This window comes from Sceloporus occidentalis, unplaced genomic scaffold (genome assembly GCF_023333645.1).
Source record: "Sceloporus occidentalis isolate IW3139 unplaced genomic scaffold, rSceOcc1.0.p SCAF_9, whole genome shotgun sequence".
Lineage (NCBI taxonomy): Eukaryota > Metazoa > Chordata > Lepidosauria > Squamata > Phrynosomatidae > Sceloporus > Sceloporus occidentalis.
In genome coordinates, this window is record NW_028316989.1 from 44,002,856 (window position 1) to 44,019,395 (window position 16,540).

Consider the following 16,540-nt stretch of genomic DNA (forward strand, 5'->3'; position numbering starts at 1 on the left):
TTTTCTTACCCCTTTCCTCTTGTGTATTCAGTGTCTCTTTCCCTTGAACCTTCTCAGGCAAACTAGGATAAAAGACCTTGGCTACACCAAGCCTGCCCAATGAATTTTCTAGATGAGCAGGGATTTCAAACTGGGGTTTCAATTCAAATACCTAGCCATGTTAGTCTGGAATATCAGTATACAAAGGGATCTGATAGCACCTTTGAAACTAACTGTATGAAATAAGCTTTCAAAGATTTAACCTACTTGCTCTGAGGTCTGCTTCCTCTGAGGAAGTTGACCAAGTCTATGAAAGCTTATACTATAACATCTTTCACACAGTTAGTCTCAAAGGTGCTACAAGATCCCTTTGCATCCCTTCTCCCTGTTGAACATGCTAAATCACTACACCATAACTGGTTCTGGATAGCCATTTCTAAGGTCTGTTCTACATGAATTTGTCCTGCAGAGAGATTTTGTTTGTTTCATAAAAGTAGGCATAGAGTGGTTTCCTTAAGAGGGGCAAGCAAGCATCAGAGATTTTATCATTTAAAGTTCAGCTGCTGGTGTTCATCTCTCTACAGATAGCTGTCCAGTCGCCATGTCGGTCAGTGTCCATGAGAATCGTAAATCCCGGACCAGCACTGGTTCTATGAACATCTTGCTGTTTCATAAAGCCTCCCATCCAGATTGTGTCCTCTCACATCTCAACACCATGAGGAAGCACTGCATGTTCACTGATGTCACCCTCTGGGCTGGGGAAAAGTCCTTTCCGTGCCACCGAGCCGTGCTAGCAGCCTCCAGCAGATATTTTGAAGCCATGTTCAGCAACGGCCTTCGTGAAAGCCTAGGAGATGAGGTAAATTTCCATGACAGCTTACACCCGGAGGTGTTGGAGCTCCTGCTGGATTATGCCTACTCATCCAAGATCATCATCAATGAGGAAAATGCAGAGTCTCTCCTGGAAGCTGGTGACATGTTGCAGTTTCACGATGTCCGCGACGCAGCAGCTGAGTTCCTGGAGAAGAACTTGTACCCTTCCAACTGCTTGGGCATGATGGTCCTTTCAGATGCTCACCAGTGCAAGAGGCTCTATGAGCTGTCTTGGAGGATGTGCCTGGTCAACTTTGAGACAGTCCATAGGAGTGAAGATTTCAACAGCCTCTCCAAGGATACCCTGTTGGACTTAATTTCCAGTGATGAGTTGGAAATTGAGGATGAGGAGAAGGTCTTCAAGGCAGTCATCCAGTGGGTAAAGTATGATTTGGACAAGCGGAAGGCTTTCCTTCCAGAGCTGTTGAAGAATGTGCGCCTGGCCTTACTGCCTTCTGAATGCCTCAAGGAAGCAATGGCCTACGAGGAGCTGATCACAGCAGAGGAGCGGAACAAAGAAATCATGGATGAAGCTCTTTGGTGCAAAAAGAAAATCCTACAGAATGATGGGGTGGTCACAAGTCCCTGTGCCAGGCCTCGCAAAGCTGGACATACTTTGCTCATCTTAGGGGGACAGACGTTTATGTGTGACAAAATTTACCAAGTAGACCACAAAGCAAAAGAGATAATCCCCAAAGCAGACCTGCCCAGCCCTAGAAAGGAGTTCAGTGCATGTGCCATTGGCTGCAAAGTCTATATTACTGGTGGGAGAGGCTCAGAAAATGGGGTGTCCAAGGATGTTTGGGTTTATGACACAGTTAATGAGGAGTGGTCCAAAGCTGCCCCCATGCTTATAGCTCGGTTTGGACATGGTTCAGCTGAGCTGGAAAACTGTCTCTATGTGGTTGGTGGACACACAGCAGTGGCTGGAGTATTTCCTGCCTCTCCTTCTGTTTCTCTGAAGCAGGTGGAGAAGTATGATCCAGTTGCCAACAAATGGACCATGGTAGCCCCTCTGAGGGATGGCGTCAGCAACGCTGCAGTTGTAAGTGCGAGACTGAAGCTCTACGTCTTTGGTGGAACCAGCATTCACCGGGACATGGTGTCTAAAGTCCAGTGCTATGATCCGTTGGAGAACCGGTGGACCATCAAAGCCCAGTGCCCCCAACCATGGCGTTACACAGCAGCTGCTGTTCTAGGCAGCCAGATTTTTATTATGGGTGGAGACACGGAATACACAGCAGCATCTGCCTACCGTTTTGATTGTGAAACAGACCAGTGGACCCGGATCGGGGACATGACAGCCAAACGTATGTCGTGCCATGCGTTGGCTTCAGGGAACAAGCTTTATGTGGTAGGCGGTTACTTTGGGACACAGAGATGCAAAACACTGGACTGTTATGATCCTACCTCAGATACATGGAACTGTATCACCACAGTACCTTACTCCCTCATCCCGACAGCTTTTGTAAGCACATGGAAACACTTACCAGTCTGACACTGTGAGTGTGTTGTCAATGGAGGAGCTTAAGGAGGTAAGATCCCTTAAGGGAAGTTTCTGTTGATGCCTTCACCACTTTCATGCATGATCCTTTTAGACCTCCTTTTAGATGATGAAGACCTCATCAGCATAACCAATACAGAGAAGTGTGAGAAACCTATGGTGATCTCTATTTTCATGCCTCCTTTTGCTCATTGTTCCACAATAATTTCATATTTCATCTGATTCATTAGGGGAAGGCGGGTTCTAATGTTAAAAAATTACTTCAATTTGTCTGTGCAGTAAGTTGTAAAAATACAATTAAGCAAAGCAATTTAAAAAGAATGGTAAGAAATAAACGGCTGTGTTAGAAACGAGTACAGTAGAAATGAAACTTCAGAAGAGATTTAAAAACCAGAAGAGAAATAAAGGCTTAGTGCCAAAAAGAGAAATAGGACAGTTTCACCAGTAGGGCATTACAGCTGCATAGGTCCTCTTCTTGATTGCTATCCACATTGATGGTAGAAACACCCAAAGATAGTTTTTTGTGGGTTTTTCGGGCTATATGGCCATGTTCTAGAAGGGTTTATTCCTGACGTTTCGCCAGCATCTGTGGCTGGCATCTTCGGAAATGAATAAGCTCTTCTAGAACATGGCCACATAGCCCAAAAAGCTAGCCCTCCAAAGAGAATCATGGTGTATAGGGAAAAACCTCCCCTCACTGTTCTTAAATCTTTTGGGGGAGTAGTTCTTAATCTTTGGTCCTCCCTATGATCTGGATTACCTCTCCCAGAATCCTTGATGATTTGCCAAGATGGTTGGGGCTTCTGGGGGTTGGAAATCCAAAACACCTAGATGACCAAATTTTCAAGAGGCAAGCCATACTGTGAAAATGGCTAGTCTCTTCATCTTGTATATAGTTTCAAGAACATCCTGAAATCCAACTTATAGTAAATCTGCTACCAGAGAGAACAGTTCTAGTGGCATTCTCTCTTTTACTCTCTGTTTTTTTATCCTCAGATTTTGTTTACTCTACTAAGCCTTCATACCAAAATCATTGTAAGGCTCAGTGGATGTACATGGTCGACCCCATGTATAAGTCAAGGGCAAGTTTCCGGGCCAAAATTATGGATTTTGCTATGACTCGTGGATAAGTCGAGGGTAAAACCTAGGGGCATATAACAAAGGATCTAAAGGATGAAGCAAAGCAAAACAAAGTCAAAGAATTTACAAAATTCCAGCAGACATAACTCTTTGTGCTCACTCTTAAGGCTGGATGGATGAGAGAATCAGTGCTTCCAGGACAGATTATACTCTTGCTTTTCACCAGGGGATGGCTCCTTCTTTTAAATAAGAGTTAAGATACAGTACTTACATTGACCTGTGGAGAAATCAACTTGGGCTTTTTTGACCTAAATTTCTAGACTTATACATGAGAATATACAGTAGTTATTGTTGGGCTATATTCTACCATGCTTTGCTTATGCAGATTGACTCTTCCTTGGTCATGAGTTGCAAAAGAAGATACCCAGTCTGCTGCATGCAAGCAGCTACATGTTTTACAGGATGGATAACTACATTCCCTATGAGAGGCTAATGGTTTTTCCAAATTCAGGTCCTGCTATAGCTCATTGCTGCAACCCAGCCTCACCCTCCCATGATGTGGCTGCTTAAGAGCTGCTGCAGCCAGTTGGTTGTCTCATTAACTGATACATGGCTCTTATGTACCACTGCAGAGCATGGGAGAAATCCATCTTTTCTTCAGCACAGGCACTGGAAATGAATTTCATTTGCCTTTCAAGTGGGTGGGTTGGTGCAGCAAAGCTGCAGAGCCAGCTGCATCAGCGATAACAGCTATATGTCAGATGAGTACCAATGATTGATATGTCAGATGAGTACCAATGATTGATTCAAATGAAGTGCACGCCTTTTAATATTTTCAACAGCTAAGGCTTTTGCCTGGGAAGGCCCTTTGAACAATGTTATGGAATGATTTGGTGGCAATAGCATCCAAGGATTCTGACAAATCAGGAAGTGAAACAATTAGTGTGGAAGTAGCAAAAATGTACTTTCTAGTTCTTTGAAAAGTGTGTCCATCCATGCACCCACATAACCCTGAGGGGGATCGCACTGTATATCATTGTTCCCATGCAAGCTTTCCTGGGAATTGTTGTTTTTTGTGGCACCAGAGCTCTCAGACAGAGAAGGCTAAATGTTTTCCAAAACAAGTTCCCAGAATTTCTAGCATTGATCCAGGGCAGTTAAAGCGGTCTTAAACTGGATTATTTCTGCAATGTGTTTTGGACCTGAGTTAGTTATCTTTGCAAAGTCAAATTCACTGCATACCTTTCAGTCTCTTGCAGATTGCAAGAGGCATAATAACTCCCTCTTCTGCATATGTTTTCAGAGGACACTGTGAGAGAGCATCTCAGGCAGAGTTTGGTGGCTGAAAGTGGAGGCAGACATTTGCAGAACATTTGCACTTGTAATTTCTAATTGAACTCTGCCTAGGATACTGCAAGTTTCTATCACCTGATTTAAAAAGAAAACATGCCCACAGATTTTACCCTAGTATTCCCTGACACATTAGCTTTCTACATGCAGGAAGGTCTTACATGCCAAAGAGCATTTGCACATGCACCTTCCTTGTCTGTAGGATGAAGTGGCATAATCCAATCAGTCTTGCACCACTTCCTTTTGCTGATGCTGCATTTCAGCTCTAGCCTGAACCTTTGGCAACTGATATCTGGAAGTTTCTTTATAAGATCCCAATGGCACAAATTCCCAGTCACGCTGTTAATTAAGTGAACCATTTCACAGTTACCTTGTAACACCAAAAAGGCGGATCTAAAGACACCATCAATTGCATTGTGTTTCCCGGAATGTCCATTTTATTGGTACGTCTTTTAGTATGAATTCTGAATCTGTGACAGGGCTGTTGTGTGACACTAATTTTATTGCACTGGCAGTAATTCTGTGGATTAACTATGATTAACAGCTTTAGCATAAAAGCCCAGCTAATCTCTCCAAGCACATCTCTTTCTGCCCTGGTTTTCTGTTCCTTAACTGACCAGTGACCCATAAAAATGGACTTCAGATTACATTAGCTCACCTCCTTGCTTCCTTCTTTTCCCTCTGGTGTGATTAGCTCCAGTAGTCCCTTCCACCTACAACAAAAATCTTCTTAAAGCATTTTTTCCAACCAAAAAAAACAGCCAAGAACATTGATTGCCAAGCGATTGCTGTTTAGCTGAAGTAGCTTAGAAGGATACTTGAAAGAGGAGACATTTGATTCTTGGAACGGTTTCTTCAGTGGGAAAGATATCCAAAATCCTTTTGCTGGAGAGATAAACAACAGGAATTGTTTCAGTCTGAACAGTATCAATGGACAGAGGACTTCTCTTTGTGACAGTGGAGAAAGTGAGCCAATGACATCCAGAGAAGAAAGGAGCCAGAGTGTTTTTCAAATTTGGCCTTACAAGCATCTTTCTTTTCCTTCAAAGAAGGTGTTGTTGTAATATAGATGTAATAGTTGATAAACCAGCTGCTTTTGTGGATTATTTTGGATCTACAAGTGGGCTATCAAGGAGCTGGCAATCCACAGCAGAGGACTCTGTGTGTGTGTGTGCACTCTCTTATTTAGTTTAGTTTCATGAACTGCCTAGGCTTGCATTGGCAAATACATTGACACCTGGTTTAATGGTAAGGATTATGTGTTCTGTTTAATAGACAAACAGTGAAACAGAAAAATGGTCCACGCAACACAACAGCTCTTCCATACTCTTACAAAAGTATAACCTCAAAGCCCACAAAGGCCTGGCAACCTATATAACTCCAGTAAAGTCCTGAGGATTGTTGTTTTTAAATGTACCATAGAATTTGAAGTCTTCCAAGATCTTCTCAGTCTCCCCTCCATTGTCTTATAGGTGACATATCCTTACACGGTTGCTGTTGTTGTGTCCCTTCAAGTCATTTCAGACTTACGGCAACACTAAGGTGGACCTATCATGGGTATTTTTCTTGCCAAGATATGTTGAATGGGAGGTTACCATTACCTTCTTCTGAGGCTGAGAATGTGACTCGCCCAAGGCCACCTTGTAGGTTTCCTTGGTCTAGCAGGAGTTCAAACTCTACTCTCTGGAGTTGTAGTCCAACACTCAAACCACTAAACCACCCTGACTCTCCCCTTTCCATGGCATCCAAGCAAATAAGCCAAGGACATTAAGAGAGGACAGAGTCAGACAAAGTAGAGAAGACTCAAAGAGCAAGATGATGTTTGACAGCACCAAAGCCCTATTCTGTTAATGGACCTTTTGCTTTTGCAGTGGCCCTATTATTTTCCCAGCAATATCCTTCTTCCTTTAGATGTTTAATGACAAACAGAAACTCAACTAGGAAAATTGTTGGTCTCATCATTCCCATTCCCATGCCAGAAAAAGCTACAAGCCATTATTTTACTCTCTTCTAGTTGTGGCTTCTAACATCTTGCCAATAGCCATATAAAAACTGCAAGCAAGCCCTTGTTTAAATGCTGGTTGCATGATGCCCAGTTGATTGTCCTTTCCTTCCTTGCTTTCAGCTTTAAGAGTGTGCCAAGAGCGTCAGTTTTTATGAGCACATGGCATAGTGCTGACAGCAATGAAAATGGTGAGACTCCATCATTCATGGTCCATCAGAGCTCATGCGCAACCTTGTGTTGCCCTCCTGAGATGGCTGCCTCACTCTGCCTTTCATAGAATACCCTTCAGAACAAGGCTGGATTTATGTGGCCCTCCAGATGTCGTTGGACTGTGTGTGACTTCTAATATTCCTCATCACTGGCAGTGCTGGTATCCAGAAGCATCTGGAGGGCTACATGAGTCCACCCTTGCCTTGTTAGCTGGAGAGTTTGGGGCATGCATTTACACTCTGGTCTTCTGTTGTTTTCTAGCTTTGCAGCTGAAATCTTATATTGCTCGGTATAGCCTGGTAGTGCTGGATGCAGAGCTACAGCAAAGCACGCTAAGCCTTATACCCTGTGCCCTGGCCATACCATATAGCCTCTGAAGGCAACTTTCACAGCCTTCCCATGCCTTGTGGAGGGCAGGCAGGATCAAAGTAGTATCTGGCTAAGTACCTGTAGGCTGACACAAATGCCCAACACATATCGGCTTCAATGGGGCCTTCTTCGGGGATCTTCAAAAGAAATCACTGGAGTTGAAAACGCTCTCCAAAACACAGGAATGTAAAGTACACTTGACCACCTCAGAGCACCCAGAGCTTGTATCCTTGCTGTTTTCGGCCTCACAAAACTACAAATCTGAGAGATCTGTAGGATGGAGTCGAAGTGGTGTCAAACTGCACTATTTCTACAATGTAGAGTCCAGTGGTTTCCTAACTTTGGTCCACCAGATGTTTTGAACATCAGCTCCCAGAATGCCAAACCATTGAACAAGCTAGCTGGGGCTTCTGGCAGTTCAAGTCCAAAACACTTTTAGAGGACCAAAGTTTAGAGATCACTGGTGTAAATGCACCCTCAGATTCCTCCTCTTCTTCCTGACCATCTCTCTTCCTTTTCAGAACTTCCTGGCTTCCTTTCCTCCATGACCCCTGGTTTTCTACTCTCCCTTGCTTACTTCTTATCCCACACCTGAATCTATGCAACTCCTTCAGTGGCATCCAGATTGGAGAAGCTCAGTCAGTGGTGACCAAAGGGTCTTGGTCTTCTCTTCTCTGGCCAACTTGCACCTTCACGTCCTTTTGCTGTTCCATGTTGCCAGGCTTGGAGCGCATTGTCCTTTGTGATAGAATTAATGTGCATTTAGAGTGCAGCATGGGTGGGGAGAAAAGCACCTGCCAAGCAACTGTGTGTGTCTTGGAAGCCTGTATATCAAGCCAAACCAGCTGGGAGTGGCTGACTTTTGGAAACCAGGTGCTTAGAGGCACACCAGCCAGAAAAACCTCGGCAGGATGCAAGTGCCACACAAACTTGGGAAGTTACTTTTAAAATGTAGTTCTTGTTTGAAGTTGGGAAGAAATTCTTTTTGGAGTACCATAACTTCCAGAATTCCAAGGCAACCTGGTCTCTGAGGGTTCTGGGAGTTATAGACGACAAAAGAAACATTTTCAAATACTGGGCATGATCCTTTGAATTTGTATATTTATATTTATATTCTAATTTCTATTTCTATTAATTTTTTTAATTCTACTTTCAGTTACTCAGAGGAGTTGTACCCTATTGACCAGGGGTACAAAAGAAACTTAAGCAGTGAGGACCCATACACCCATCACTATAAAATAATGTTAACAAAACATAGTTTCAGGTTACACTGCAAAAGGAGTAGACTGTAATTTAACTTAGTTATATCCTTGTGTTGCACAAAAGCTACTGTGACTATAATGTATCTGCACCTTGAACGAAGAAAAAAGGAGAGCATGGCTCCTTTCAATAGCAAATTTGCTGATCACTCACAGACAAGGTTTCTGTATCTTTGAAGAAATATTTATGTGTGGAGTTGCAAAGCAGAAAGCAAAGCAATAAACCCCAAGACGTCCAGAGAAGATAGAGCTTGCTCTGGGTTCATCTGAGGGAAGGCAGGGAGATGTTATGAATTCGTAGAGTAACAATTTAGAGACAATAATGGAAAGTCTGCGGATGATAATGCATGAATGGTAGGAAGAAATTACTTGTTTTCTCTTTTCTCGTTCCAGATGTTGACGTGGCACCCATCTATTAGTACAGATGGAGGAATCTGCACAAACAACTGGAAGCAACTGGCTTTACTTTGTACTACTTTGCTGCCCACCTTGCCTGATCTTTCTCCCTACATCACTATGGGGATGGGTGTCAAGTTGATCTAAGTTGTGTGAATAGGCTAGGTGGGGCAGGTAAGTACTCCTACTGAGTCCTCGGCGAGGAAGAAAGGTCAAAGCATTGGCAAAAATTCCTTCTCTTGTGGTTGAGCCAGCACTATGCGGGCACCATTCTGGCATCAAACAGAGTTAGAGTGCCCAAAGGAGCCAAGAGACTTTAAAAGCCTCATCCTATCCCCCATGCATACATTACACATGAAGCATTCAAGGACCTCAGGCGTCTTTTCTACCATGTGAATGAAGCACAGATATCTCTGGAAGGGCTGGAAACCTGTTGAATCATTTTGAAGCACATTCTTTTGTTTGTACTTTGTTGTTCCAGAAGTTCAGACTATTTTAATTAAAAAAAAAAATACACTGGCATGTTGGTCGCGTCTTTTTTCCCTTGAAGTACCACCTGATGTAGGGATAATGACAGGGCCGCTTGGTGGCTATTGCAAATACACTGTTTATTCACTATTATTCGACAGCCTGCAAAGTCACAAAGACCCTGTCACAGTTGCATAACACTCCCGACAATGGTTCTGATGATCGCTGGGGGGAAACTCCCAAGATGAGTGACAGGTGAAAACATTATTACACAATAAACCACACAATGAACATTACATTCTATACTGAAACATTATATGAACATCACATTCCTATAATGAATCATTGCTGCAGAAGGCAAGGAGCTTAGAACAGGAGTCAAAACTTTTTTGCCCTCATGTGTTTGTCTATAACTCCCAACAGCCTCAATTCAGCATAGTTGCATAACACTCCTGACAATAGTAAAAGTTTGTGGAGCTGTGGTTCAAAACGTCTTTAGGGCCAGCTATTTCCCCATCCCTGATTAAGGGTACATCTACACTGTAGAGATAATGCAGTTTGATATCATTTAATGTGCTGTAGCTCTATCCTGAAAAACCTTGGGATTTGGAATTTTACAGGGTCTTTTTAGCCTCTACCAAAGAGTGCTGGTGTCTCACCAAACTACAAATCCCAGGGTCCTGTAGGATGGAACCATGGCAGTTAAAAGTGTGTCAAACTGCATTATTTCTACAGTGTAGATGCTCTCTTCAAGAGACAACATTTGCCCTTCTCCAGTTTTTTGGGACCTCTCAAAGAATTCTCAAAGATTACTGGCAGTAGCTCTCACATTGTATCTGCTAGTTCCTTTAGTACCCTTGGATGACATTCATCCAGCCCTCTAGGACTGAATTCATTTAGAGTAGCCAGGTGTTCCAATACTATTTCTTATCACTACAGGAGTAAGAAATCCCACAAGTTTTGGGGTACTCGATGCTATAGACAGATGCTCATGGAGAAAAGACAGGAGAGAGGAGTCATTCTATTCTGACTGACCTGAGTGTTGCTGAATCTTGGAGTGAGGAACCTTTTTCACCAACAGATAGCACATTGTAGCACATTCTGCTTTCTCTCGACATCCACTTTTTCACTTCACCCAGTTGGCTCCTGGTAGAGGAACGTATCAAGTCACACCACAGGCATTTTGAAAGTAGACTGAGGGTCAGATTTGGTCTTTGGGACAAAAATTGCCCAACCCCAAAACAGATGCTGGAATCAGAAACAGCTAAGTACATTAGAAAATGGCTGCTACCACTTTGGCATTGCTTACAGAAATGCCTCTTTAGCATGATGTGCTTCTTCCATTTCTCTTGTCTATCGTGCAGCTTTAGTGTCTGATTCTCATGCCACTAGTAGACAGCCAATGTCGTACAGATCCAGATGACCAAACAACACTTTAAAACTGATTTACAGGTTTGTTTTGAAGATAACAATGCAGATAAGGATGCAATAATAAATATTCTCCTTCATTCATCCCTGGGTGCCTGCCCTAACGTCAGGTCCTGAATCCAAGCCACCTTGGATCACTTTCAGGGAGAAAGGCAGAGTATACATTCAATAAATAAATAAATTGAATGTAATATTTCACCATTTCTCTTACTTTTACTCACACTTTTGTCTTAAAGCTCCTTCCTTTGCAAAATCTGTCATATATGTTATAGAATAATAGTATTGGAAGATACCCCAAGGGTCATCCAGTTTAACTCCATTCTGCCATGCAGGAAGACACAAAGCATTTCAGAGAGATAGCCATTCAGTCTCTGTTTAAAAACCTCCAAAGAAGAAGACTCCACCACCCTCCAAGGCAGTGTCTTCCACTGTCGAACAGCTCTTACCACCGAGAAGTTATTTCTAATATTTAGGTGGGATCTTTTTTCCTGTAGCTTGAATCCATTGCTCTGGGTCCTAATCTCTGGAGCAACAGAAAACTTGATTCATCTGTTACATGACATCTCTTCAGATATTTAAATCTGGCTACCTTAATCTTCTCTTCCCCAGGCTAAACATACCCAGTTCCCTAAGTCTCTCCTCATAGGGCTTCATGGTTTCCAGACCCTTCACCATTTTGGTCCCCCTCCTCTGGACACACTCCAGAAATATGATGCCCAAAACTGGATACAGAATTCAAAGTGAGGCCGGATCAAAGCAGAGAAGAGTGGTACTATTACGTCCCTCCATCTATACACCTATTGATGCAGCCTAGGAACGTATTCGCTTTTTAAGCTGCTGCGTATTTGTTAGAAATGAAATCTTAGAAGCAGGTTAAATAATGTACAAGAATCCACATATTTGCCAAATAATTTTGCTTTCATGGCTTTGAACATGAAGTCTAGTTTTCCTGGGCACAAAACTGGGATCCTGAAAGCATCACATGCAGTGCATTGATTTGGAAGAGTTTTCTAGCTCTTGCTGCCAGTAAGAAAAAACTCTGGGTTGAAGGGAGACAGGATGGCGAGGGATAAAAATGCATAGCTTTGATGGAAATAAAAAAATGGAAGAGGGTGCATGTCCCTTCCCATCTTTCATCTCTAGTCTGGTGTTTAATTGGCCTGAAAGAGGATTCAGAGCCCATTTGGCAGAGGCTATCATAGCAGTCTGTTGCTAAGGAATTAAGCAGGAGCCTAGGATGACACAAAAGAGAATTAGCAATAGCTGAATAATAAGTGTCAGCCCCCAGGAGAGTGTGGTTATTGGTTTTGGGGAGAGAGGGAAGAAGTTTGCATGCTAAATCCTCATCCCAAATTTACTGTCCAAACTGTAAAACAAAGAGCATTTTAAAAATGTGAATAGGCTCTCCTTCTTTTGTGCCACACATTTCCCCTTTCTCATAACCCTGTGATGTCTGTCTCAGACATTTCCCTCCCTTTTGGGTCACTTTAGATGGAATTTCTGGCATCAATCCTGGGATGTGAAAGTAGTTTTACTTTGGACCACTCAAATCTTTCTCAAACTATCTTGTTTGGATATATATAGCAAGGTACATAAAATAGTGACATGGCCATCGTCAATTTTGGCTCTTCAAAGCCAAGGAGACATAAGAGTTGTCTTTATAGTTATGTTGACTAAGGAAAGCAAGTTTATGCTAGAATTGCAGGGTACTAAAAACATTGCTGTTGGCCAAAGTGACAGGTTTGCACTGCATTCTCTCATTCTTCTTTTCTCACTTAGCAAAACTTGCCTTGCATTCTGATGTCATGTTGTTGGGAACGTCAACGTCAACAGCCAGTGGTGCTCCAAGCTGGGTCCAGAGAGGGTCGACTTCATCTGGAATAGGCTATCCATCATGCGTGAAGAACATTGACAAGCTCTAGCCAAGATCCTGTATCAGAGTTGTGTACGTCTCCACGCATGCAGGTTCACATTAATTGTTACACAACCCTTGGGTTGAATGGCAACATTGCCCAAGCGAACCAAGACACTGAAGGTGCAACCAAGACATGCACAATCCAATTTCCATGTGCAATAGAACTGCCTGTACAACTCCACTTCTGCAATAATGAGCTGAACGTGGGTTCCACATCAGACAAAAATGTCCATGGGGGATGTGTGCATGCATAGAACACTTGACTGGATTCTGGTCTGCAAGTCACACTTTCTCAGCTTCAGGGGAAAGCAATGGCAAGCCTCATCTGAACAAGGCATCGGCTCAAAATAAGCCCCATAAAGAGCAAGAGGAAGCATTAGGGTACCCAGCTCATAGTAACAGACCAAAGCATTATGAGCAGCAAAAATCAAATATCGAAACGCTATTATTTAGACTTTATCAGCTTTAGTAATTACAAGGGGCATGGGATAAGAGGGAGGATGAGCTGGAAATGTGTTGGATCAGTTTTCAAAACAGCAAACTTCCCAGGCTGCGCTCAGACGAGCTGTAAATGAATTACGTGGAAAAGTGGAGAAGAGAATGGGATCTTCCATGCCTATTTTCACCCTTTCATCAGTGTGCATCAAAAAAGAAAAAAGGCCGCGGGATTGACTCTGAAAACAGCCCCACAAGGAATTCCATGCAGGCCAAGTGTATTGTGGCTGGATTTCTCACACACACTCGCAGTCCAAACAGCCTTCATTTCCAGCAAACCAACAGTGCTCACTTGAACTAATCCCATCATTCTGTCCCTCCTTGTTCAAGGCTGTTGCCTGCCACTCTATCACAGCTTTCTTCCAAATAAAGCATCCCTTGAAATTCTAGCAGTTAATCTCTTGCACGCTCAGAGACAGAGAGAAAAGATGGAGCAGAACAAAGGCATGAGATATTTACAGATCACAGAGACTGTTCAGCATAGTCTGGGGCACTCATGCCAAATTTTATGCTCTTAGCGCTAAGAACACAAAACATGACTCGCTAGGGAGCGGAGAAGGGTGACTGATCTTCTGAATCTGCTCATTTTCCATGTCCAACAAAGCAACAGTTGCTCCCTCCCCATGCCTCCTTCTCTCCAAAAAGATGAGAGATTAGGCGCCCAAAATAAATGCCATTGTTGAAGGACCTATGCCAAAACAGTTACTAAAATACAGCTTTTCCTTGCAGAGCAACTTTTGATCTAGTCCACAGCCAGCAAGACAAAGAGCAGGTATATAATGGATGGAAGCGGATGGGAAGCTGAGTAAGCAGGTATCTGAACTGCGGGTCGGTACTAACTGATTTACATGGATCCAAGTTGGAGTGGAACTGCTGAACCCTTTTAAACTATGATTAACAGTCCAAGCCATAGTATTTCCCATCATCATGTATGAATGTGAGAGCTGGCCAGTGAAGAAAAGCTGACTGAAAGAAAATCGACTCATTGGAGATGTGCTGGAGAGGAGAGCTGAGAATACTGTACACAGCCAAAAAGACAAACAAATGTTTCGATCTAGAACAGATCGAGCCAGAACTCCTCCTGGAAACCAAGATGGCTAAATTAAGGTTGTTGTATTTTGGCCACATCATGAGAAGAGATGACTCACTGGAAAAAAACAAAACTGCTAGAAAACTTTAAATATTTGAAGGGATGTCATATCGAGGACGGAGCAAGCTTGTTTTTTGCTGCTCCAGAGACTAGGACCCGGAGCAATGGATGCAAGCTACAGGAGAAGAGATTCCACCTCAACATTAGGGGGAACTCCCTGACAGTAAGGGCTGTTGGACAGTGGAACAAACTTTCTCGGAGTGTAGTGGAATCTCCCTTCTTGGAGGTCTTTAAGCAGAGGCTGGATGGCCATCTGTCGGGGATGCTTTGATTTGGATTTCCTGCATGGCAGAATGGGGTTGGACTGGATGGACCTTGCGGTCTCTTCCAACTCTATGATTCTATGATTCTATGAAAAGGTGGAGGACAATAGAAAACGAGGAAGATCACAGACCAGATGGATAGACAATCAAAGAGATAACAGCCATGAACCTGTAGAATCTGAGTAGAGCAACAGAGGACAGGAGGACTTGGAGGTGTCACATTCATGAGGTCACCATACTTCAAAGCTAACTTAAGGACAGTGAAAAACAACAGCAACAACAACAACTGTGCACATGGACACTCCATATCCCACTCAACTGTCCTCACCCCACTGATAAAACCCTCCTTCTCTGCTCAAAAAGGAAAGGGGCTCTTCTCTTTGTTATTTCATAATTGCTTCCAATATCTAATGATAAAGTAGCAATACCATCATGACACACACAGATGGCTTCTGTTCTTTTCTCCCTCCGATGTGAGCTGAAAATGAAATATATTAAGCACATTCCAGTAGAGCGATTTTGATTCAACATGAAAGGAAAGTCTTTGCCTCATATACAAATTAAGACAAGCAGGCACTTTTTCAGACATAAAATCAAAATTTATTTGGAGGGAAGGGAAAAAAATACTTTACAGGAAGTCGTTTCTCATACGAAAGGCAGATAAATAAAACCTATTATGAAAATCTGACGGGTTTTGGTTTTGTTTCCAAATACATGGGGAGGAAAGGCGAAACGTAAAACTTTTTACAGACAGCAAACTACTTAACTTTTTACATACTTACAAATTAACATACAGCACTTTTAAGTTTGTTTGTTTTTAAACCCGCTCCACTGTTGTATATCTGCCATTTTAAAGTGTGGGTTTTTTACATATAGATTTCAACTGGAGATGTGCAATAGCTACTTTTGTACAAGTGGCAGTAGTGCTGGGGGAAGGTTGCAACCGAAATGAGAGGAACATATTGTTCTATTACTTACATTGTGTGTGTATCATAGTTGTGCATCCAGTCGTTGTCAAAAAGAACTTACCACGGCTGAATTTTAACTGTAAACTAACCAAAAACAGGGAAAGAACAGGACATATAGCACTTAGACTTTTAAAATGCCAGCAGATTTTAAGTACACAAACCCATTTCTATCTCTTAAAAAATAAAAAGTCATGCAGAATATGGTCTCCTGCCGCCATGATGAGAAGGAATGATGGAAGATGTTCCCCCCTTACATCAAGTGGCATTCATTTTGCAAGAGCATCCATGAAATGCCTCGGAGGCATACATTGTACAAGACTAATCCATTCACTTTGTGTTGTAAGAAGTGGGAAAATATACACCTAGGTGGCATCTGCACTGCAGAAATAATCTGGTTTGACACCACTTTAACTGCCATGGCTCAATGCTATGGGATTTAGAGCCTCACCAAACTACGATTCCAGAATTCCACAGCACTGAGACATAGCAGTAAAGTGGTGTCAACCCGGATTATTTCTGCAGTGAAGATGCAGCCTTAATCATGTTTCCTGTGGATGAAATGAAAATTGAAACTACTACTGAGTGAAGGAAGGGACAGAGGGAACAGAGGGAAGTATGTAATAAAAATAATAAGAAGAAGGATGGAGATAATTGCTTTGAGAGAAATGAAAGTGATTCAAGCGAGGCATCACTTTCCATGCATTACAAGCTCCTTTCCCCCGCCACTGCCATCTCCAAACAAGCACATTTTTGAAATACCAACTCTATCCATCTTATTAAGAACCAATGGAAGTGAGATACATATATACATATATACGTTGAGAAATG

At 42.6% G+C, this 16,540-nt stretch overlaps 1 protein-coding gene across 1 annotated transcript in view; it reads left to right on the plus strand.

Annotated features, from left to right (window-relative positions):
- Positions 1–9,494, plus strand: part of LOC149307422 (kelch-like protein 25) — a 24,695-nt gene extending 15,201 nt beyond the window's left edge. The window contains exons 2-3 of the mRNA XM_089538009.1: positions 564–2,387; positions 9,023–9,494. Coding sequence (XP_089394135.1) covers positions 581–2,350 — 1,770 coding nt within the window. The 5' untranslated portion in view covers positions 564–580 and the 3' untranslated portion in view covers positions 2,351–2,387; positions 9,023–9,494. The remainder of the gene's footprint in view (positions 1–563; positions 2,388–9,022) is intronic.
- The last annotated feature ends 7,046 nt before the right edge of the window (positions 9,495–16,540 follow it).